Source organism: Piliocolobus tephrosceles, chromosome 10 (assembly GCF_002776525.5).
Source record: "Piliocolobus tephrosceles isolate RC106 chromosome 10, ASM277652v3, whole genome shotgun sequence".
Classification (NCBI taxonomy): domain Eukaryota; kingdom Metazoa; phylum Chordata; class Mammalia; order Primates; family Cercopithecidae; genus Piliocolobus; species Piliocolobus tephrosceles.
Window position 1 is genome coordinate 82,579,706 of NC_045443.1, and position 26,046 is coordinate 82,605,751.

Here is a 26,046-nt window from a genome sequence, read left to right on the forward strand (position 1 = left end):
GTTTAGAAATGTTATTCCTGATAAATGGACAATTGGTGTTATTGCTAATTCACAGTAATTGTCGGTATCAGGAATTGTGAAACTACAGTACTCAGACTTCTAAACTACTATAGTATGTATCACATTCCCCAGGTTTCCTGAGAAACTGAACTCTAGGACATATTACTACAGGAAATATCAACTGTTGATGTCAAATCATAAGGGTATCAGAAACTTCGATTATTCAAGTGTGTGTGTGTGTGTGTGTGAGTGAAAGGCCACCTAAATGTGTTTCTAGACCTTTGGTGCTCTAGATGTAGCATCCCTTCATCTGGAATAGAAACAATCGATATTTCCACTTACCTGCAGTGGCTCAAGTTCTGGGGCTATACTTCTTTTACACTGGGTTTAAAGTACTCCTAAATCCCAAGTTTGGGATCCTCATTTTCAGGAGCTAGATCTTAAAGTGAAATTTCTCATACAAAAACAAGAGTTTAATTACATCTAAAAGGCACTGCTTGGCAGGTAATATTATTTATAATGAAAATATCTGATGGGTTGTTTTTAGGTGGATTTTTATTTTCTTAGTAACTATGTGGGCCAAGCCTAGATGACAAATAAAAAATATTAGCTTTTCCCATTATTCAGAGCAAGTCCTTTTAAGGCCATGATTTTTTTGTTAGTTGTTCAGCAAAAATGACATGAATTATCTTGCTGATCTGGTGTCACTTTCCATCCAAACAGCTGCCACATTGTCAGTTTCAACAACCAGAAACAAAATTAATGTCTCAAATAATCTTTCAATGTATTTTTTTTCATTTTGTTTGCATGAAGCATGCACACTTATTTTATTGACTTGTGGGAAAATAAATTGACGTATTTTATTACAAATTTGTAAAGATAAATATTCACATTTTACTGCTTTTGTTAATTTTAGGTACTTTAGAATTTTAAAGAAAATATGTAATAAGTAATAATGAAAGAAAATACATAGTATTTATATTATAGATATGAAAATTATTTGGCTATTATGATTTCTATATTTAAATGAACTTTTCTGGACTAGAGTAATTCCCCCTTTAGAATGTAGGTTGTCAAATTTCATTTACATCAGTTGACCTATACTTAATTTGAGAAATTCATTTATCTAAAGGGTTTTAAATCTGGAAATCTATAAAATATGGATTTATTAATCAAAGGATCAACTCAAACTTTAAGCAGTCTGTTCCAATGAACTTTGCATAACCCCATGATACCAACAAAAGGATTAGTTATAAATTTTCCCAATTGGCTTCTTACTTTCATGTCTAGCCAGTGATTACAGGGACAGTGCTGATATACTAAAAAATATATTTTTAAAACTTAATCCATAGACTTAGTTTGAAATCTCCTTTGGGAATTTCTCTCATTCACTCATGATTAATAGAGCTTCTTAAGTGGTGGAATATTCACCAGGAAGTTTTCACCAAATGAAATATTGGTTCTACCCTTGATTAGGAGGCGCCCAGCTGGAAAAACTAATGTTGAGATCTCACAGTATTCTGATACTTCATTTCCAACATTCATCAACTTGTTATGGTACTTTCTAATATATTCATCATAAACTCTTGTAAGTCTACATTTAGAACTTGAGGCCAATCCATGCACTGCTCTGTTATGCAGTTCTGATGATTGTTCTTTAATAAGTAAATAACATGAAGAAAATGTTTAAAATAAAACACTAACTCCAATCTGGATACTGATTATATAAATTACAAATTTCAAGATATTGTTATAGTCTTAAATATCCAAGCAAACTAAATGTCTACATTCAAAAGCATTCCAAATACTAAATCATTAGGAAACTTTTTACATAAAAGTGATGAACATAACGTCAAAGTATTCCAAATGTAAAAATTCAACCTCTCTTGATCCACATTCCCTAGAATCGTTCCCCATACCTGAAATATTGTATATAATATTTATATCAGTATATATGACCAAAATATAGTATTTCATGATAAAATCATTACTTTGTTCCTTGCTGATCTGGTATCAGTTTCCATCTGAACAACTACTATGTAGCAACAGTTGCAACAACTAGAAACAAACCTATACTTCCATATTATCTTTGAATGTATTTATTTTTATTGTTTTTGTTTGTTTGGAGTATGAAATATTTGTTTTATTAAATAAAATATGCTTATAGTAAAATATATTTATCTGTTCATTTTTCTGATAAAACAAATATTTATATTAGATTATTGTGTTAAAATAGCTTTTCATTTTGTCATTAATTATTCTGCATAGAAGCCCCATGTCTCTATGTATTTGAAATGTACTCTCTAAATTCAGAGTTCCAGGAATACTGTTCTAAGACACGGTCATACTCTTTATGTAAAACAGTAGAAATGTTAACCAGTGAACAAATTATTGTAATATAACTGTGGCAGTGCCACAATATTTCTTATTGTACTTAGCAAATTCTTTTTTTGTTGTTGTTTGTTTGAGACTTAGTTCGCTCTGTCGCCCAGGCTGGAGTGCAGTGGCGCGATCTCAGCTCACTGCAAGCTCCGCCCCCCGGGTTCAGGCCATTCTCCTGCCTCAGCCTCCCGAGTAGCTGCGACTACAGGCGCCCGCCACCACACCCGGCTAATTTTTTGTATTTTTAGTACAGACGAGGTTTCACCGTGTTAGCCAGGATCGTCTCGAGCCACCCTCCTCGGTCTCCCAAAGTGCTGGGATTACAGGCGTGAGCCACCGTGCTTGGCCTGGTTCTTATTCCTTAGTGTGCATAAAGAAGGCTATATTTAAAAAATAAAGCTTACCGCAACCTATCAGCAGGGTTATTTCATACAATCAAAGACAGCAGTTTTCTTTTTTTCTTTCTTTTACTTTTATTTTAGGTTTTGGAGCAGATGTAAAGGTTTGTTACACAGGTAAACACATGTCATGGGGGTTTGTTGTACATATTATTTCCTCTGAACTTGTTTAGAGTGAACATTAAACAAGTTCAAATTATATGGACTCATATTTTCTTAACTTGATCAAACTATTTATTAGCAAAGCATCAAGCTTTTAATCTGTTTCATAATATTGTAGATCATCTGATAATTACCTTGAAGAAACAATTCCAATTTATTTCTCTCTTCCCTTATTTAAATATTGACGAGAAAAAAAGCTTCAGTTTTCTTTCAGGGGAGGGAGCAGAGTGGGGATTGGGAGTTATTTCTGTTCTCAGTACATGAAAAACTATGGTGTTCTTTCTTTCTTTTTCTTTTTCTTTCTTTCTTTCTTTCTTTCTTTTTTTTTTTTTTTTTGCTTGTATAGAGGAAAATGTATTTATCTATCTCTTGTGATTATTTTTTAATTTACTGTTACTACCACGACTACCAAGATTATAACTATACGCAGAGATACATTATTACTTTGGTTGGCCCTAGGCATTTTTGCCTCCATAGGCCAATTCTTTTGTAATATATATACATACGCTAAAATTAGATTTCACAACTGGTTGTATAAATGAATATTTCATCTGAGACTATACAAACTAGGTGGAGATCTGCCTGAAGTTTTGCTTCTTAAATGTTAACATTTTTAATAATCTCGTCTTGTCATTCTTCAATTGGTATTTAGGAATTGTTACTTTCCTTTTTAAAATTAATAAAATTTATTTTTACAGTAGTCATAGTTTAACAGCAAAACTGAGTAGAAAGTACAGAGTTCGCGTATACCACATCCCCATACATGCACAACCTTTCCTGCTATCAACATTCTGCACCAGAGAGGTATATTTGTTACCATTAATGAGTCTACATTGACATTGTCAATGTCCATAGTTTACATTAGGGTTCACTCTTGGTGTTTCATAATCTATAAGTGTGACAAATGTATAATTACATGTATCCACTATTGTAGTATGATAAACTCTAGTTTCACTACCCTAAAATCTGTGCTTTGCCTATTCATCTCTGCCTCCCAGCAACCCATGACAACTAGCAATTTTACTGTCTCAATAGTTTTGCCTTTTCTAGAATGTCATTAAATTGGAATAATATCGTATGTGAGAATTTTCATATTGACTTCTTTCACTTAATAATATGCATTTAACTTTTCATGGCTTCATAGTTCACTTCATTTCAGCACTGAATAATATCCTATTTTCTAGTTGTAGCACAATTTATTATCCACTCACCTACTGAATGACATCTTGGTTGCTTCCAAGTTTCAGCAATTGTGAATAAAGCTGCTATAAACATCTGTTTACAGATTTTTGTGTGAATATAAGTTTTCAATTCATTTGAATAAATGCCAAGGAATGTTATTGCTGGGTCATTTGGTGAGATTTAATTTAGTTTTATAGGAAATTGTCAAATTGTCTTCCAAAGTGACTATTCCATTTTGCATTCCCACCAGCAACGAATGTGAATTTCTCTTGCTCTATATCTTGACCAGCATTTGGTATTGTCAGTATTTCTGGATTTTGGTCATTCTAATAGGTACATAGTGGTATTGCATTGTTTCATCGTTATTTTAATTTTCAATTTTCTAATGAATATCACGTTGAATATCTTCTTATATGCTGGCTTGTCATCCGTATATCTTCTTAAGTAAAGTGTCTGTTGAGGTTTCTTGCCTATTTTTAAATTAGTTGATGTATTTTCTGATTGTTGACTTTTGTTCTTTGATATATTGGATAATAGTTCTTAATCAAATACATCTTTTGAAGTGTTTTCCCCCAGTCTGTGACTTGTCATCTCATTCTCTTGAGACTATCTTTCATACAGTAGAAAATTTTAACTTTAATGAAAACAAATGAATTTTTTCTTTCCTTGGTTATACCTTTGGTGATTTTTGAACTCTCCTTCCTGCACACTGACATACCTTCCTTTTGTATTTTATCTAAAAGTCATCATCATACCAAAGATCATCTAAATTTTCTTCTAAATTATATTCTAGGAGTTTTAACAGTCTATATTTTACATTTAGGTCTTTTATTCCTTCTGAGATAATATTTTGTGAAGTGCGTAGTCTGTCTAGCTTCATGCTTACTCATGTTGATTTTGAGTTGTCCCAGCACCATTTGTTGAGAAGACTGTTAGCTCTATTGTACTGGTTTTGCTCCTTTGCCAAAGATCAGTTAGCTATATTTGTGTGGGTTTATTTCTGGACTTTCTATTCTGTTCCATTGATCTGTCTGTTCTTTCACCAATACCATACTGTCTTTATTACTATAGCTTCATATTAAGTCTTGAAGTCAGTTAGTGTCAGTCTTCTAACTGTTGTTTTCCTTCAATATTGAGTTAGCTATTTTGGATCTTTTGCCTCTCTATATAAACTTTAGAAACACTTTGTTGATATCCATAAAATACCTTGCTATAATTTTGATTTGGAGTGAGTTTAATCTATAGATCAATATGGGAAGAACTTACATCTTGACAATATTGAGTCTTCCTATCCATGAACTCCCCATTGGGATATCTCTTTATTTATTAGTTCCTCTTGGATATCTTTCATCAGAGCTGTATAGTTTCCCCATCGGAACTGTTAGTTTTTAACTAGGGTATTGACTTTGTTGAAGGAGTTCACTTTTCCCTGTAACTATCAACAGCCTGATGAAAAGAGACCTACACTCTCCTTGAGAATGGTTTCAGCTAGTAGTTCTAAGTGGCTGAGCTTGATGGAAAGTTCTTGCTGTCTGGCCTGGCTTTTTCACAGCATTAGGGTTTTTCTTTTTTCTTTTTGTTTTTTGTTTGTTTGTTTTTGTTTTTTGAGATGGAGCCTTGCTCTGTCACCAGGCTGGAGAGCAAGCAGTGGCACGATCTTGGATCACTGCAACCTCCACCTCCCTGGTTCAGGTGATTCTCTTGCCTCAACCTCCTGAGTAACTGGGACTACAGGTGCACACCACCAAAAATTGATATATACTTTTGTAAATATGTTGAAGATTTTTACCTTTATAATCCTCAGCAAGATTCAGGAGAAAATATAATTTTAGATGTTCCAGATCATGATAAACAGGGTAATATCCTACCTCTCTTGTTTTAGTCTTACTCTCATATATTTTACTAAGAGAAACAGTCAGAATATACCTCTATTTCTGAAATAAAAGACAACTTTTGTTAAGATTATTATAGTTATCTTCTGTTTAAAAGTTTATCTAATATTATTATTCATTTCATAATGCATCTTTTTACACTCCAAATTCCAGCCTGAGTTTCCAAGTTTCAATCTTTCATTTGTGTTTTAGAAGAAAATGGTTAAATAACTAACTCTAAAACTTACTTTGTATATGACCTGATACCAGGTATTTTAAAGAAATCTAACAACAACAACAGCAACAACAACAACAACAACAACAAAATCTAACTCTATCATTTTCCCTACAGTCACATTTTCTGAGATATATATCCTATGCTTGTATGATTTAAATGATCGGCATGTGGTTATTTAGATATGTACTCTCCTTATCAAGATCAGGATTGTTAACTTTTTTGTTGTTTTCAATAGGGATTCTCTACTTAAAGTGTTGCCAGATCTGAGAATCCTTAATGGCAATATGCTAAACTCTGATTCAGCAAGCCACACTGAAGAACACAATCAACTGGAATCAGCAGGTTTCCTAGCACTTTGTCAGTCTCAGATTCGAGAATTCAACTTGCTAACTGAAAATTATATAACTGGAAAAGGGTAAGATTGTGATCTTCCCATTGTTGTATTTAGAATCAATAATGTAATTTATAAATATAATTTTTAAAGTATTCTGATTAACACAATTATGCTTTTTAAGATTAAAACAGTGTGTTTTGGGGATATTCTACCTTTAAAAAATTTTGGGCATCGTGTTTTTATTCTTGAAATATATTAATATGTATTTTGAACATAACTTCCAATATTTAAATGCTACAATATTAGATGAAGTAAATGAAAGCATGTGGATAGCATCAAGACAAGACGCAAAATTTCATCAATTATTCAGTCATAATTTTATTCAACAATTATTGTAGGCAAGACTATTTATCCCCAAATAATAACAGAAAATTGGGTAAACACCTAGAATAGAGTGAGGTAAGTTTTATAACACATGTAATTTATATTATACATTAAAATACCATACATATGCTTATGTACTAAGGTGTGATGGGAGCACAGTAGAGAAAAGTAGTCAGCACTTGCACCCATTTAGATGACAGAAGTTGACAGTGATCAGAATCAAATTTTGAAGAAAGAAAACTTCCTATTCCCCACCTCGAATTCTGAATGCATTATAATTGATATTTCTAAAACTGTATTTTAAAATTTGCATTATGTCAGAAAATGTAAATTATAAACAAAAACCATTTTGTATTGTTTCACTTACGATGACTCTCCATTGCAATTGGAAAAATAACATGCACTTCTAAATGTCTAAATTTTCTTACTAAATTATATTTTTAAAGTATTGTTATTGATACTTTCATACATGCTTGTCCTATGTAGAAGTTCATTTTCTGTTTAAATATTTTTGAACAGTCTATTTAGATTAAAAAGAAATCTCACATCATTAAAAATAATTTAAATTGTTATAAGTAGTGTTTAATGCAACAAATACTGATTATTTACATTTGTCTTTATGCAAATCTAAAATAATATTTACTTGTATATATATGGTAATATACAATTTTGTATGTAAAGGTGACTCTTGACATTCCCTTGAAATCCAAATTTCAACATGAGATTTTAAATTCAGTCCTTTGGACTATTTATTTCATTGCAACTTAAGTTTTATTTTAGCATTGAAAATGGAAAGACTATAGGAAGAAACAAAATTCTTATTTTATAATATGTAAAATAGACTATATTTTATATATTTAATGCATAAGTGGTGGTGAGTTCAACAAGTAACCATAAACTCTTGGTATCCTAATATCAAACCTTTTTTTGCATTATTAACCAATGAAATGAATAAAATACAAAATATAAACATATTGGACGAGCCTATGCTAATGTCTAAAATTACCTTTGTGAACATAGGAACTATCAAATTGTCTACATTTTTGGAAATAATTGTAACTTTCATTTTGTTTGATGTGATTAACATTTTATTTTTTATATACTATATTTTGTTTTCAGAAAAAAATTAAGGCAGCTTATGGCAATATATTAAATATAGCCAGAAAATATAAGTTAGAAATAAGCAAAATTTTTTAAACATGAAATAAAAATAAAGGAAGACAAAATGTAGCCAAGAATACTCATATAAGTGAAAAGTCCTTTACATTTGTTATTGAGAACTTCAAATCCAGGCAACATTAACATTTGATTAATTATACAACTTATAAAATTCAACAGCTAGAAATCCAATAATTGTTCAAGAGAATCTTAGCCATTTATATCTTAAAGTACTTGAATTCTCTTTGCAGTGGATTATTATTTTTCCAGAGATAAATGGGAATAAAAATTTTCCCATAATGTAAGTTCTTTGTTTAAAAGTCCAGTACAAATATTTTGCATGGCAAAAGTCAATGTAGAAAGCACTTTTTATTTCATAAATAGCTTCTCCAAATTTAGTCAACCATGATTTCTCATGTTTATGGTACTAAAAGCATGAATTTTTCTCATTCATTTGTACCAAAAATACCTAGAATAAAAATGGTCCTAAAACTTCCAGACATGTTGTCTGGACTGATGGATCTAAATTAACTAAACAAATGTTTTCAAATTTTGTTGTAAACGAGATCCATTTTTATATAAACAACTAGAAATAATCTATAATGAATGTTGTAGTGAAGTTTAATATTCATTTGAGGCCATACAGTGAAAATTTCAAAACTTGCACAAGTTTTAATATTTGCTGATACTATTCTTATTAAATGTTCTCATCGTTTATTTGTTCAGAGATGTATTTACTTTGGATACTGCAGAAAATCTCTGTCATTATTTTAAAAAATTGATGATACTTAGTACTGAATACCGACATGCACACGAACGAGGGGATGTAAATATCACCAAGAAAGATGAATCAGAAGCCCAGAAAAATAATTTGGCCCCTACAAACAGTGATAGCACTCTGCAAAATGGAGTCTTCTACTCTTGTGCACATGAAGATAATCCAGACTCACCAGATAATCCTGAGAAATGGATGGACTCTGTCTCCAGCCCCTCCCCACTAAGCAACTTCTCCACATGTGAAAATATGGAAAGAAGACATCAGGAAATATTAGTATGCCAGAAGAAAGAAGACAGCAAGGCAAGCAGTATTCCCACCATAAGAATCCCATTTAAAGAAGTAGAAATGACAAATTCTGTGCTGAGGAATCACCAAAATATTGAGCCTAGTGAAAAAATGTAAGATATATAAATAATGTTTCTTTTATAGATGTATGTCTACTACTTTTGATGGATGATATTAGTCAATGATACCTAGTAATTTGCTGAAGGATTTAAATCACAATCATATTTCATACCGATTCCATTATGTTTTCATGAGGTGCACAAATCATTAATTATAGTGCAGATTAATTTGATTAAATTCTGGTTTAATTTCTAGTAGTATTTAAATGAGTAAATGTGAATTTTTTTCTGCCTTGTAATTTCTAAATAATATATTTTAAGGAGAAATAAAATACAATACTCTAAAAATAATAAAAACATTTTCTGAGTAATCAAGTATTTTAATTTTTAAAAAATATACCTTTGCAGGCTGGGTGCAGTGGCTCACACCTGTAATCCTAGCACTTTGGGAGGCCAAGGCGGGTGGAACATGAGGTCAGGAGATCGAGACCATCCTGGCTAACACGGTGAAACCCCGTCTCTACTAAAAAATACAAAAAATTAGCTGGGTGTTGTGGCAGGTGCCTATAGTCCCAGCTACTGGGGAGGCTGAGGCAGGAGAATGGCGTGAACCCAGGAGACGGAGCTTGCAGTGAGCCGAGATGGTGTCATTGCACTCCAGCCTGGGTGACAGAGTGAGACTCCGTCTCAAAAATAAATAAATTATATATATATATATATATATATATATATATGCCTTTGCACATGCCATTTATTTGCTCATTGATTTAATAAACATTTAATGAGCATCTTTGCACATATTTTGAATGTATGCGCTATAACTTTTTGGCATCAGTAGATCTATAAATAGGGCAATATTCTCTGATTAATCAAGTAAACCCCCTTATAACCATTAAATAATTTTAGAAAGCTAATGACTAATTATTGAACAGCAAGGATTAGGTTTTACTTTGGCCTGTCAATTTCTTCTTGTTCTTTTTACTTTTGGCCTCAGAGTCAAGCTAAGAAAAGAAAAATTCCTCAGATTTAGTTTCTCTTATGAATTACTGGTATTGAGCAGGGCAAATGTCAGAATACCACAGTAGCTAGCAAATCTTGCTTTTTCCGCTCTTCCTTTTTTCAAAACTTGTCAGGGTAAAGAGTAATATTTTTCTTTTCTGGGAGCTAAGTAATTGGATATGCTGAAACTAACTTATATTTCCTAATGTAAATTTTTAATATTTATCAAAAGTGGCTTTAATATTTTCTGATTTATGTTTTATCAGTTTAATTGATTGCCTTTGCTCCAAACACTTCAAATGTTGCCTACTGAAATTTCATGTAAACAATATTTTTAACTTCTTAATCCTAAATAAAATAGCCAAATGATGATAATAAGTAACGAAGAAGAACTGAAAATACAGATTAAAGACCCAAAGAATAAACGGGAAAGAAAATGTATACCCATTGCTGAATCTTAACACTCAGTGATTCAGGAGATTAATTGCCAATTGTGTAAGAGTTTCCTAAGAATTATTTACATGTACTCTTATTCTAAAGACACTTTTGACATTATAAGTTTTGCCAAAAATATTATGATGATGATGATGATCATGGAGTTGTTCTTCTCAACCTGTAGTGCACCCTACATTTAGGAAACCATAAACTCAGCTTCTTTACCTGTTTTCAATATAGTGAAAAGCAGTCTATATGTTAGTGTCACTGAAAAAAATACCCCTCATCTACCTTCTGTTTTTGTTTTCCCTGGGGAATTTTGATGCTATCAGGCTGAGGAATTCATGCAATCAATGACTTTACAAGAAATTCACAGTTACAGTTCATGAAACTTGCATGTGTCTATAAAGAAATATAAGATACTGTCTCAGGTTTGATGTGTTTTCCCATAAGCCTTTTAATTTTTACTAGTTGCATATTGCAAATGTGTTTTCTGATTCTTTTCTTTATCACCCAAAGTACCTATTAAAGGTGCTTTGAAATCCCCTAATCCATTTGTGTTCAAAAGATGAAGTAATGAATGGATGATTGAATGAATAAATGTGAATTATATTTATATCAAAATTTACAAAGTTATGTTTACCCTAGGAGGAGGAAATGATTTGTTGGAACATGAATATTTTTTCAAAGTACTGGAAATTCAAGTAGTATATCTTAGACCGTATATTTTAGCCTTTAACTTCAGTATTCTATTCATAGTAAAACAGATTGGAGCCTTCTACTAGCTTTACATAAAATGGTGATGATGATAACAATGATGATGATAGTAATGCCGATAATAAGCCAAAACAGCAATAGAAAATGGCTTCATAATTCCTTTCTAATTTCCCAGAAATTTATTACTATGAGGAAAAAAGTGTGGTCATATCTAGTAGAGTTTATCACTTCATTCCACTTTGCCTTAAAATAAATTGTATGAGGAATGAAGAAATTTCACTGGATTTGGCAATTATAAAATTATTGAAAACTATTTCAAGGGAGCATTAGGAAATGGAGATACACCAAGAATTACTTATCTTCTTTTTTTTTTTTTTTGAGACGGAGTCTCGCTCTGTTGCCCAGGCTGGAGTACAGTGGCCAGATCTCAGCTCACTGCAAGCTCCGCCTCCCGGGTTCACGTCATCTCTTGCCTCAGCCTCCCGAGTAGCTGGGACTACAGGTGCCTGCCACCACGCCCAGCTAGTTTTTTGTAATTTTTTTTTTTTTTTTTTAGTAGAGACAGGGTTTCACCGTGTTAGCCAGGATGGTCTCTATCTCCTGACCTCGTGATCCACCCGTCTCGGCCTCCCAAAGTGCTGGGATTACAGGCTTGAGCCACCACGCCTGGCCTACTTATCTTCTTTTTAAGCCAAAGTCAGGAATTTGAAAAGGGAATAAGACAGAAGAGTCAGCACTTTGACCACACTCTTTACCTTGATAATATTCCTCTAATAATCTATGTTGGGAAAGAAAAACATTTCTGATTAGTAAGAGTTAAATTACTAAACACACTGACAATCCACTTTTATAAACGATGTATATTTTAAATCACATTTTGCTAATGTTGCTGGGCAACTTAGGGGGACATGGAAAACACATAGCATTGATTCATTCAGTGCCTGAAATTGGCAAATAGGTGTGGACCACAAAAATGTTAAGTATTTACTGCTGGGTCTGTAAGAGTGTAATTTAACTGTTTGTGGACAGAGAAGAAAGTGAAACTCCTAAGCACCTGATAGGGTCCTTCCTCTTACAGTAAAGGAAGCCTCCTTCCTCTTATATTCGAAGGTCACTTCTCCACAATGAATAGGATTTTACCCTCTCTTGCCAAGTAAACATTGGCTCCTACATGTGTTCCCTCTCTTCTGCTTCATCACTTTTTCCCATTCTCTCTGGACAAATATCCCCAGAATGATACAAAATCTCTCTAAATCTCCCTCCTTAAAAGAAACAAATGAAACTCCCTTTTAGCCACATACCCAACTGTTGGCCCATTTCTTTTCTTCAGATTGGAAAGTCTTCTTACTATTTTTACTTCTATGACAATGGTTAAGTAAAATAAGCGGTCTTATTTTTAAATGATACTTTATGTGTTCTTTGTTTAAAATATTGCTTAGGAGAAACTTTTATCTACAACTGTGTATTTACAGATAATAATAAATGTGTGTGTGTGTGTGTGTGTTTTCTCTTCTCTTAATAGTATGGCAGCTGTGGTAATCCAGTCATACTGGCGTGGTTACCTCATGCGCAGACAGATTCATTTCTCCACAAGGCTATGTACTGCTGCAACAGAAGGACTGCCAAATTCTTCCATCAAGAATCAGACTATTTTAAAGAAAGAAAAAAGAGAAAATATTGTGAATATCCAAAAACAGAGAGAGAAGGCTGCTGTTCTTATTCAGGTTAATTTCAATCTTTTGGTAACATAGTTACCAAAGATATATTAGTTGTCTTTCATGGTTTATTCTGTATTAAAAATAGCCTCCAAGTTTCGGTGATTACAGTTATGTAGATTTATTTCTTATTCAAGTGACATGTTGGCTGCAGGTTAGCTGCAGGTTGGCTGTGGCTCTGCTTGGTATCTGGATTGAAGGAATAAGCCTTAAATACAAAACACTATTTGTATGACTGAGGGTCAAGCTGGACCACACAACCATATTTAAAACTTCTCATCAAGGCTGGATGTGGTGGCTCAAGCCTGTAATACCAGCACTTTGGGAGGCCGAGGCAGGAGGATTGCTTGAAGCCAGGAGTTCAAGATCAGCCTGGCCCACAAAGAGAGGCCCCATATCTTAAAAAAAAAAAAAAAAAATTAGTGGGTGTGGTGGTGCACACCTGTAGTCCTAGCTACTTGGGAGGCTGAGACAGGAGGATTGCTTGAGCTCAGGAGTGTGAGGTTGCAGTGAGCTGTGATCATACCACTGGGAATACAGTGAGACCTTGTCTCAAACAACAACAACAACAACTTTTCATCAAGTATGTCATTTGTCACATCTGCTAACATTTGATTAGCCAAAGCAGGTCTTACTTGGCCTTGATAGCTATTTCTATATGTTTGAAAATCTACCAAAATAATTGTTAAAGTTTTTCAAATACTTTCGTTTAAAAATTTAGAAAGCAAATAATTAACAGACTTGACTCAATCTCACCAAGACCAGGGTTTTTGTTTTTGTTTTAGCAGTGTAAAACATTACCAATTTATTACCTTAAAATGTTTGTAACTCAGAAGTCCGAGCACAACATGGATGGATTTTCTGCTCAGTGTCTCACCAGTCTGATATCAAAGTGTTGACTGGGACCTTAGTTCTCATCTAGGGCTTGGGTCCTCTTCCAATCTAATTTGTTTCTAGAAGAACTCATTTGCTCACAGCTGTAAGACTGAGGTTCCCAGTTTCCTTCTTTCTGTTGTCCAGGGACTTCTCAAACTCTTAGATGCCACTGGCAATACCTTACCAACTGGTTCCTACAGGCAGTTCACAAAGTATATTCCAAGGTCCGATTTTAAAATGAAGTTCATCTTGATCACACTCATTTTTTAAAATTTATTTACCCATCAAATTTTTTGAGAAGCTATGACCTGTCAGGAATTGTTCTAGGCTCAGGAAATAAAACTTAAAATCAACAAGATTCCTACCTTTGTGGAATTTATATCCTGGTAGAGGACGCAAATATAAACTAAATAAAATAAGATCTGTAGAAATTAATGGTATTGTACCCAAGTTGAATGATAACAATTAAACAAAATTTAACATTTCCCTTATTCATTCAGCAAATATTTCTTGCTACAAAAATCTTTGTGGCTTACATTCTGTTGGAATATGCAGTTAATAAATATGTTAGCTATGAGAAATATTGTGGGTAAAAATATAAAGCAGGAAAAGTGGGATGGGAGTATGAAAGAAAAGTTTATCATTTTAGATAGGATGGATGTGTAAGACAGGAAATGTGACACTGGAGAGAGACTTAGTCATTAGACATCTGTGGGAAGAATATTCCAGGCAAAGGAACAGCAGATTCTAAGGCCATGATTTAGTAGCCTGCCCACAGTGTTTAGGAAGTAGCAAGAGGCCAGTGTGACTAGAGAATGATGAAAAGGAGCGAAGTAGGATTTATAAAAGGTCTTATATGATATGGAAAGACATTGGTGGAATTTGAACAGTGGATTGACGTGGTCAAGTTTACCCTGTGTCACAATTATACTATAAGAGAACAGAGGCAGAAGCAGCAAAATGATTTAGCAGCCTATTAGAGTAAACCAGGTAAGAGATAACATTGGCATGGACCCGAGTATCAGCAGCGGAGGTGGTAAGAATATCACATTCCAGAATATATGTTGATCTTTTCTTGAGAGTAAATACATGAGAGAGAAAGAGGAATCAGGATGTCTCCAAGGTATTTAGGAAAAGCAACCGGAAGAATGGCCTTAAAATTCAGAAAAAAAGAAATTACCTTTCCTCTCAAGTTCCTGGCTCTTAATATTAAAGACATAGCTTTCAAGAGAAATACCTTTGCTGAGTTGCTAATCAATGTATCCAGTATTTCCGTTTACTTAATTTGTCTATACTGTACTCCTCCTGAGAACAGTGCATAGGCAAAGCTGTTTTTGTTACCTGATAGAGGTGGGAGTGAGGAGACAGCAATTGATTCAAGGAAACTCTGAGAAAAAAAATAAAAAAAAAACTTCACTTACTATCTCCAAATGTTATTTTGCTACATAAGGAATGTAGACGCCATGCATCCAAACTCCCTCTTGTCATCAGTGGATGAACAATACATTTTTCAGCATTGACAGTAAATAACTATTCAACTTTTGCTTCATTCCTCTCAATAAAGAGAAGATTCATTACCTTACGAAATAGTCTAGTTGTGACTGGTATCTCTGTTGTGAGTTCTTTGGTTGAGCTTCTTTGTATCAGTAACAAAAGGAAGCATCATTCAGTCTTTCTTTGTAACTTTAAGTCTCTTTTGTACATCCTGTTACTTCAAATCATTGAAGTGAACTCCATTTCCACATCTGCTGGGAACAATCATCTAGCTTCTTAAATGACTCATCTTAAAATATGAATTTTAGACTGTCTAAACATTCTGAAGTAGTACAGCGTGATTAGGCAGAAACAGCCGGGGCGTAACAAGGATCAAAATGAAAGATTTCATGAAGGATGTGCCAGAGACTGCTCTCTGTTCACCAAAACCACATTCTTCTTTTCTTCCTGGCATAGAGCCAAATTAGATTTTCAAGCTTTCCTTGCAGTTTATTGTGGCTGTCAGAGTTCTAGTCATTAGAATGTGAGTGGTAGGCTGGGCGCAGTGGCGCATGCCTGTGATCCCAACACTTTGAGAGGCTGAGGTGGGTGAATCACTTGAGGTCCAGAGTTTGAGACCAGCCTGGCCAACGTGGTGAAACCCCCATCTCTACCAAAAAACAAAACAAAACAACAACAACAACAACAAAAAACCTGGGCATGGTGGCAGGTGCCTGTAAGCTACTTGGAAGGCTGAGACATGAATATCTCTTGAACCCAGAGGGGAAGGAGGTTTCAGTGAGCTGAGATCACGCCACTGTACTCCACCCTGGACAACACAGTGAGATCTTGTCTCAGAAAAAAAATTAATTGGTAGATTTGTGCATCACTTTATCACTTTCAGGTCTACCCTGTAACATCTCACACAGACACTCCTTCTGTGTGTCTGAACAGTGAGTGAATGATTTCATTCAAAAATTTCATTTTCCCTTTCTGGTTGGCTGAAATGGAGACAGCCTCTGGGGCATCCTTGTTGGAACTGAAGAGTGCAAAGTCTGGCTTCCCGAGTCACCTCATATTAAAGTGCTGTCCCGTTGGCTCGTTCACTCTCTCAGTGTTTGTTATGTGATCAAGAGATAAACTAATTTTTTGAATTATTATACATTTTCACTCTGTTATAGCACTTACCCTACCCCACTTAAAGGATATGAGCTACACCTTAAGAAATAGTAGGACTCAATGTAGATAGGTAAGAGAAAGGAATTCCAGGCATAAAGGACAGTGGAAGTAAAATAATATAGGATTTCATGTTACTTAACACAGGATTTCATGTTACTGGAATGATAGTAAGCTTCAGCACAACAAGAATACCAAAAGAACTAGAATCTTAAGAGAATGTAGGAGTAACATGGTGAGAGATATGTGCAGTTTCAACAAGGAGCAAGTATATAGTATGCTATGGGGGTAGAAGTTGATGATAGTTGGAGAACAAAAAGATGTTAGATATGTCCAACAGAGAGAATTGTCAGGCCAAAGAATTGATTTGAATGTATGAGAAACAGAGATGAGTTAATCATAGATAGATTATTAGGATAAAAATGTGAGAAATAAGTAAGTTAGAAGAAGAATCTGAACATTACTTACCCACATATTTACATGACCATTATTTCTGATAAACTAAATAGAGATGGGACTTGAATTTCTGACCCTAAGCAGATTCATGTGGGAGATATCTGTGTGTGACACACCAGAAAACACACACACTATGTGTTTTATAGTCTGCAGCTTCGCAGAAGCCCTGACCCTGATGATCTGAGCAGGACCCATTGGGAGCCACAGTGAATCAATCCTTGGCTCATGTCACTTAATGCTGGATTAAAGGTTGCCCTTGCTAGCTTCTTATCACTAGGTCTGTAGTCAATCTTGATATCATTTTGTTGGTATTTTAAAAAGGGAGGAAGGTAAAAAAAAGATAAGATGATCTTAGGAAGAAAGAGAATCAAGAGAAAGAGAGCATGTTTCCCTGATTCTTGGAACCTTTCTAGGACAGGGTTGGGGAGGAAGTTATATGCAGTGTACCTCCCTAGCAGGAAGAAGCCACTTGGCCTATTTGCCATGTTAGGGAGAAGGTGTTCTGAAAGAAAGCAAGTAACCGACAGAGCATAAATACCCAGATATGAAAATCTAAGGCTGGGCCTGGTGGAGCACACCTGTAATCTCAGCACTTCTGGAGGCCAAATTGGGCAGATTGCTTGAGCTCGGGAGTTCAATACCAGCCTGGGCAACATGGCAAAACCCTGTCTCTACAAAATAATAAAAAAATTAACTGGGTGGCATGTGCCTGTTGTCTCAGCTACTCAGGAGGTTTTAGCCAGGGATCTCTTAAGACTGGAAGGTCAAGGCTACAGTGAGTCAAGATTGCACCACTGCATTCCAGCCTGGGTGACAGAGTGAGACCCTGTCTCAAATAAATAAATAAATAAAGTAAAAATAGAACAAATAGAAATAAAGATAATTTTTAAAAATCCCCAAATGAAAGCGGTAAAAGAAAAATAGTGTTACTTATCTCTGAGGTAGCTTGCATGTACTAGTCATCCAGACCATGTGACATGCCAATCATAAAGAGGGCAAAGAACTGATAGTATGCTCCATAATGGGTAAGTTAAAAAGAGTAATGCCAATTTCTTAAGCAATGCTTTCAATTTTATTCCTTATTACACAAAGATGTCCTCTTTTTTCTGCCACCCAATATTGTTCAAGTTTTTGACTCATATTGACATCCTTTCTCATATTAGAAGAACCTTAAACTCCCCTAAGAAGCTAGAATTTATTTACAGGAACTTACAAAACAGAGGAATATTATCTACATTGAAATTCATTTTAGAGGTAAATATGATTAAAATTAAATCAACTGTATTTTTTAAATTATACAATGTTAAATATCACATGATTTTCTTATTTGTTAAACTAAGTGAATGAAGTTGTTAGAAATAAAGCATCAAGGAAGTTGGGGGAAATATATTTATTGAGTGCATATTATCTGATAATCACATGCTTCTCATTGTGTTTAAATTTTCTGGTTTAATTTACATGACAATCCTATATGATTTGTATATTTTTCCCTTTACAAATAATTTTCACCTTTCTTGAAAATATTGATAACAATCATAATTTGAGTTAGAATTTTGTAGATTGGGCAAAAAGAAAGATCTATCAGTAAAAAGTAGAAAACTTAGTTTAGGCAATAAATAGACTAGATAACATAGCCTCTCCTGGACTCTCAAACCTACTGCACACTTTCCTGGAAAAGAGATCTCAGTATGTATAAATGGAATCTGAAACCTGACACATAAGCAACAGCAAAATAAATTGTTGTTCTTCTGAGGGAGTGACAATATATTTCTTACTTGTCCTGTGGTGAGGTTGCCTTGAAGAGAGCTATAAAGGAGGCTGCTGAAATAGGTGGTGAAGTTTGATTGAAACAAGTTTCTTCCAGGAAAAGAAAGTGGGACTGGGGGTAGACGGAGTGGATATGTTTTAGGGTTTGAAAAGGATAATTGAATTTTCAAGCCAGACATGTTGGGTGGGTAAAGGAGTAGAGTTATGAGGAACTAGCTTCTTTGACAGTGCTCTCTCCCCACTCAGAAAGTAGGGTAGGTAACTATACCTATTCCTAGAAGCCTGAGTTTCTCACAGCTTTTTGGGAAGAAGGAAGGTAACATTGAAAGGCTCAAGTATTTATCACAGGCTGAGAAAAGAAAATCTCTACTACACTGTATCAGAGAAATCAGGCTATTAAGCATAATTAAGAACAGGGTTCACCACTTGTGAAAAACTTATAAATTCCAATGCAGTAGTATCACTGAGGCACGATATGTCCATCTGTATCAGCATCTTCCAACTCCTGCTCAGGACCACAGGCTCAAGACTGTTGGCAGCGGTAGAAGTTATAGCACAGCTTCTGATTTGAGTAGTACAAGACCAGTTGGTCACAGAATGAGAGGGGAAGAATGGATAGAAAACAGCAGTTGTAGGCCACTGCAGAAATCTTGCTCTACTGAGCTTAAGCCAGAACAAAGGTATAAGGAATAACATTCAGGCTATTAATTTTGCCTGCTGATGGTATCTTTAGGTTGGTGGCTCCTAGGCTTCATTATGCATATATATTCAAATGTTAAATACACAGTGGGAGGTCTTTAGGATAGCCTATTTAAAATAGCAATACCTCCCCAAAGCTCCCCATCTCTTGTGACTGTTATTTTTGTCCATAGCATTTATTTACCATACAGTTTAGTTTCCTTATGTAATTTATTCTCAGTCTCAGTCCCCTTTAAAATGGGAAGTCCATGCTTAGAGATTTTTTTGTCTGTTTTAGTCACTGCTATGTCATGTGTGTCTTGCATATAACAGACGTTCAATAATTTTGAAATCCATGCTACTGATTTACCCTCCTTGATTTGTGTGGGATGGGCTCCATGGAAGAATACTGTTCTTTTGCATTTCCATCAAGAATCATGATTATGTCCTTAATCGTTGGAAATTATGAATGACAACCAGCAAAAGAAGCTTGTAAGGTCACGTGAAGCTTGATTTCTGACTTTAGGTAATTATATTGATTGTAAGAAAAAAGATAAGTGCACCATCTGTGATTTTCTAAGCATTTAGTTACAAAACATTTCAAATGCACAGAAAAGACCCAAGACCCCATATACCTACCTTAAACATGAGTTGAACAACTGGTCAATGTTGACTCATTTAAAACCAATTAACATCTTCCTCTGCATCACTAGATTATTTGAAATAAATTATTCCTTTCATAAATATTTTAGCATGAATTTCTATAATTCAAGCAATTATATTGCTTTGAATATAATTGAAATACATTTGCAAGCTTAAAAATAACAATTATTTTTCACTATCACCAAATATGATACCAGTATTCAAAATTCCTGTACCATTTAATACATGTTTGTTTGCAGATTTTTCTTAATCAAAATACAAGTCATCACTCAAACTTTTATTTTGTATGTTAAGTCTTTTATTATATAGCAACTCCCTTCTTTTTCTTGCAATTTATTTATTGAAGTGACCAGGTCATTTGTCATATAGGGTTTTCCAATTTCTGAATTTTGCCAAATGCATTCTCATGACATCATTTAACATGCTTATCATTTCCTTGTTTTATGTAAATTGATAGTAAGATCTAATGTTTATTCTGATTCAAGTTTGATTTCTTTAGCAAGAATATTTCATAGGTGGTGGTTGTATTACAAAGAAGAGGTACATAGTATCTGGTTGCCTCTCTTTCAGGAATGTTACTGGCCATCGGTAAACATTGCCTAGATCAATTATTTTATTAATGGTTTACACAATGATGATACTTTATATCTACTATTTCTTATTTATTAACTAAAGTATTCAAAAATACAAACAAAGTCTTTATCTATTCAACTATTTAGTTATCCTAAGGTACAGTTCATATTGGAAAGGCAGGTTAAATGCTTGATATTAATAATTTTCTTTTATTTACCGATTTTTAGATTAATGAGGTCTCCTAGCATCCTCCAAAGGTCACCAAAATGGGTACTATGATAATAAACACAAATTTTAAATATATGTATTTGATGTCATTGCAGTTAGTATTATTATTGCTGCTTAAATGGTGGTCTTTTATTTGGCCAGTGGTAGTCTCATCAAGTTGACTTTTTGCCACGATTGAGTAGTCTTTAAAATTGTCCTTGCTTGCTAATGTGACACAATGTTCCAGGTTCATTTGGCATACATTTTGCACCAGGCCTAGAATCAGTCATTTCTCTAAAGACCCTTGGTTTCTTTAATGGGAATGACATATAGAGCACCCCATCTGGATTTTAGAAATACTTGTTTCTACTGGTATAGTTATTATTTATATAATGTAATTTCATTGTACTTAGTTTTCAAATAGATATTTTTAGGAAACAAATATACCATGGGTACATGTTGATGTTTTAAAATTATAGTTAGGACTATAGGATTTTACTTGTTTAATTGTATATTTGTATCTCTTTTCTTCTATAGAAATCCTGATTTTTACTGACATTATCATTATTGCTTTTTTCCTTCTCTCCCTCACTTCTCCTACCATATGTGTATGTGGGTATGTATACACACATACATATACAGTGGAAATAAAGACTACATAAATGAGAAAACAATGGGCTACTCAGAGTATATGCTAATGAGGGAATCAGCCATCATCACTTGCCTTTGGCGTAGACCCCAAAACATGGAAGGGAGTGGGCAAGATTTTAGCGGAAAAAGGGAAAGCTTCAGGTATGCTCTATTGGAGGTTGTTGGCATGGGGAAAGTGGGTAGGGAGAGGCTAGAAGTAGAGCATCTTATGTGATTGTTTCAGGAAGATCTGGCTTTCTCTGGTTGTTCCTGAGTTAGAAGCAGAGTAAAAAGCAAGGAAGCTGGGTCATTGATCAAGTTTTGACCATTCTTGGCTAATTGCTGCAGAGGTTATCACCTGGCATCCGGGATTATTTGATGCAGGTTATGGTTTGGCTTCCTATGCTGGCTGTTAACAAAGGTTTGGGTGACTGCTGTTGTCATAGATGGTTTCACCGTTTTGTATATTTCACTTCTATCTCTCTCTCTGTCTGTGTATATATATTTCAGAATGAAAATACCAATCTTATTACCAACAATATGATTACTGAAAACCATTTTAAGATCTCTTTTGTGGCCAAACTTGTCTTCTGAGTATATTTCACCTGGGTGAAGCCAAATAAATCTATTTTAAGTAACTTTAAATAACTTGTATGGTTATTCCATAGCATAAAACATTTTTTATATTTTAAGTACTTCTTTCTATTTCATATTTACTTAATTTGTTTCACAATTTTCTTAAGCATGTGCATAATTTGAAAGTCTAATCCAAGCAAGATGTATTTAGAGAAGTCTGGCTTCTATTGCTACACATTCTACCTCTTTTTATGCCTTAATAAGTAACCATTTTAACATTAATTTTATAATTCGAATGTTTTCTAACTGTGTTTATATAGACTTCAATATATATGTTTATTTACATGTATGTTTATATACAGTTTTTCATAGATAAACAGTAACATGAAAAACACTTATTTCTCCCTCAGTTTTCACACACTATATCCTGAAGCTCATTCCCCAGGAGCGTAAATATATTATTTATATTTATAAATATAAAGATATTCATTTTTTATAAGCTACATTGTACTTGGAGTTACAGTTAGGAAAGGTCATCCTACTCCAGGATTATTGAGGAATCTGAGTGTTTTACATTTTGTTGTTTTATGCTTAATGTATTTAAAAATGAAATTAGTTCATTGTTATAGGCCATAATACTCCCTGTGTAATATGAATCCATTTATATATGTTGATGTTTTCCTAATTGTGTTTTAATTTATTTTATACATAATCATTTGAACATTAGCAAAATGGGTTTTCCTTTGTATCTTTTTCTTCTTAGTTTATAATGGGTCCTGGAGGAATTGTAAGATAATTGATTGGTTGACCTACATGTGCAATTGAGAGAGTTTTAAAGATTCTTTTTTGCTTACTACAAGGAAAGTCTCCTGAGATTCAGAACTTTAGACACATGTTGTCATTTAATTTATCTTTCAGTTTTAAGTGTCACATAAAGTTCAGAAAAGAGATTATTATGTCATTAAACTTAGGTCTAAGATGTTTTATCTTCCTAATGGGATAACACAGATAATCTGGTTTAGGGTTTGATCTATAACCTTGTATAACATACTTTACATTTTTGTTTAGGCAGTTTGGAAGGGCTTTATTTTGCGAAAGAAACTGACAGCAGCTCTAGAGGCTATTAAGAATGAAGAATCTGATGAAGAATACAGAGAAATAGATTTAGAGGATTTTACATTTGATGAAGTAAGTGTAAACTACAGTATATAAATACTGGTCTTAAAATATGTTTGGGGTACTCTTTTGAAGCCAAACCAATTTCTAAGGTGTTTATCCTATTAATATTGTTACAGAACTTTTTTTCAAATAACAGTTGAGAAAGTGTCCTAACATTGAGAAACTTTTCCTAACATCTTTATTTATCCTACAAACTTGTATAGTGTGCAAAGGTAGCAGTAAAATATTTTACAAGAGTGTCTTTGTGCCCTTCAACCATATTCTCCAGTTATCAAAATTAGGGAATTAACACTGATGCACTACTATGATCTAATCCACTTTATCAGATTTGTGAGTTGTCTTAGTAATGCCCTATATTTAGTCTGAGATCTAATCCAGAATCATAACTTGCATTTAGTTGTCATTTTTCCTTAGTCACCTTTAACTGGAACAGTTCCTCATCATTTCTCTGTATTTTACAAACTTAATACTTTTAAAGACTACTGAAAAATTGTTCTGTAGAGTATCTCTGAATTTGTACTTGTTATATAGTTTCTTCTCATTGTATTCAGGTTATGTATTATTGGTGAGAATACAACAGAGGTGATACTGTGTTCTTCTCGATGTGTCATTGCAGGAAGGTGATGAAGTTTCTCAGGGCATAAAGTTATCCTAAACTGCATTTGGCTTAGCTACCCAGTTATAAATGCCCTGCCTTAAAAAGATTTTTGTAGGAGGATGGGGTATAAATTAATATAACTATAAAGGTCATATGATATAAAACAGATTTTTAAAAAATGTTTTAATTACATAATTAAAAACACTTATCTTTTATGCTAGAAAAAAGCCTATGTTAAACAAACATGAAACATACACATTTCTCTTTATTTTCCTTCATCTACCTATAGACCATCATTTTCCAAAGTTCTCCTTATCTTTTTAAAACCTGACCATGAAGTTTATACTCTGATCATTGTAATCATGGTAGTCTTATGTAGCAGATATGCGAACGGAGTTCTAGTTAATTTTTTGCAGCGCTTAGCCAAGGCTCATGAGAAATGAACAAGGATGTGATGGTGAGAGAGAAACCCTGTGAAGATTCAGTGGCTCATCACAGCAGTGGAATTTCTAGGAGTGTAATAAACTGGGACATGTTGGCACTAACTCCAAAGTAAAGGGTGGATTGTTGCTTCATGTAGTTTCCACCACTAAGAAGAACAAGTTGGTAAACCTCTTTAGGTTCTAGAGGCTGCGTAGATCATACTTGGGAATACTGCTCCAGGTTTAGAAAGGGCCCAGAACAGGAAAGATCTCTTCAGCAGGTCCATGCTATGTAACAAAAAGGGCATCAACTGTAGACATTCTGTTATTAAATCATTCAAAAATATGTGTAAGAATACATTTATTGTATCTTAATGAGCTTCAAGATTCTCTTACCAGATGCCATCTCACAATAACTGGTCTAATTTATTTCTGGCAACTTTAATGTGTTAATAGGAAAATGAAATGGGAGTGGTATTACCACATGCCCTAACTGCAAGAGGTAAATATAGTTTTATGTTTGCATGTGTGCATATGTGACACATCAGTGAGAATTTTGATATTCAATTGTGCGGTATTTTTCAAAATTCAGTTAGGAGACTTGAAATCTATTTTATATGTTTTCTCATTTTTTTTCTATCAAACATGATTTACTGAAAGTCTCCAAATTTCATTGCAATACTGCATTATGAATTTATGAAAATGTTATCAGTAAGATTATGAAGATGAAGCTGTTGTAGAGACAGAGCACTATTGCTCACATCTGAATTGTTTTCATAGGCATAATCATACCTTAAAGAAGCCCTTAAAAATTCAACATTATTCTATTAGGTTAGGAAACTGCTTTTTTGGAACATGCTGCTGATTAGCACATTTCTAGAAATGTCAGTGATAATATTTTTAGTTGATATTTGGATAGTATAATTGTAAAATCTACCATTATTCTGCACTCTTCATCTCTCAAATCTTAAATGCTCAAATAAATTGAACTGTTTCTTTCTTCACATTTCTTATATGGTCAGCTATTTATTCTCAGGAAAAACTGTGTTTTTACTTCTATGTAATAATAATAATAATAATAATAATTAATAATAAAACCTAGGTATCATGACAACAATGTAAATACCTTTAAAATACACTTATATGCAAAATCTTTCTGGCTTACTTTCTATTCTAAACTTATCTCCAATGTTTTTAAAACTGTATTTAATTTACCTTGTTTTTGAAGATATTGAGTAAATTGAAGCCTGCTTTCCTCACTTCAGTTTTCCATAACAAACCTCAATATGGAAAATACTATTTCATAATGACTTGTATTATTTAGAGGTCAGTTTCTGTTCTTTCTAATGTGTTAATACCGACTAAAATAAAATACTCAAAGCATTTTGGAATATCTACAATAGCAAGACACCATGAAGATTTTATTCATAGTGGTCTTGTATATTTTCAGTTGGATTTGTTCCTAAGCATATATAGAAATACAATTTATTTTTGTATATTGACCTCATATTCAACCACTTTGCTGAAATCACTTATTAATTTTAATAGATTATCTGTCAAATATTTTGAATATACTATATACACAATCATATCATTTGAGAATGATAGTTTTCTCTTTTTTTCCAATTCTTATACCTGTTATTTATTTTTCTTGTCTTATTATCCTGGTTACTAT

General features: G+C 33.6%; 1 protein-coding gene across 1 annotated transcript in view; it reads left to right on the forward strand.

The window, feature by feature from the left end:
- LRRIQ1 (leucine rich repeats and IQ motif containing 1) overlaps positions 1-26,046 on the forward strand; it is a 212,485-nt gene that overhangs the window by 87,280 nt on the left and 99,159 nt on the right. The window contains 4 exon segments of the mRNA XM_023203947.1: positions 6,469-6,648; positions 8,836-9,285; positions 12,905-13,106; positions 23,241-23,360. Coding sequence (XP_023059715.1) covers positions 6,469-6,648; positions 8,836-9,285; positions 12,905-13,106; positions 23,241-23,360 — 952 coding nt within the window.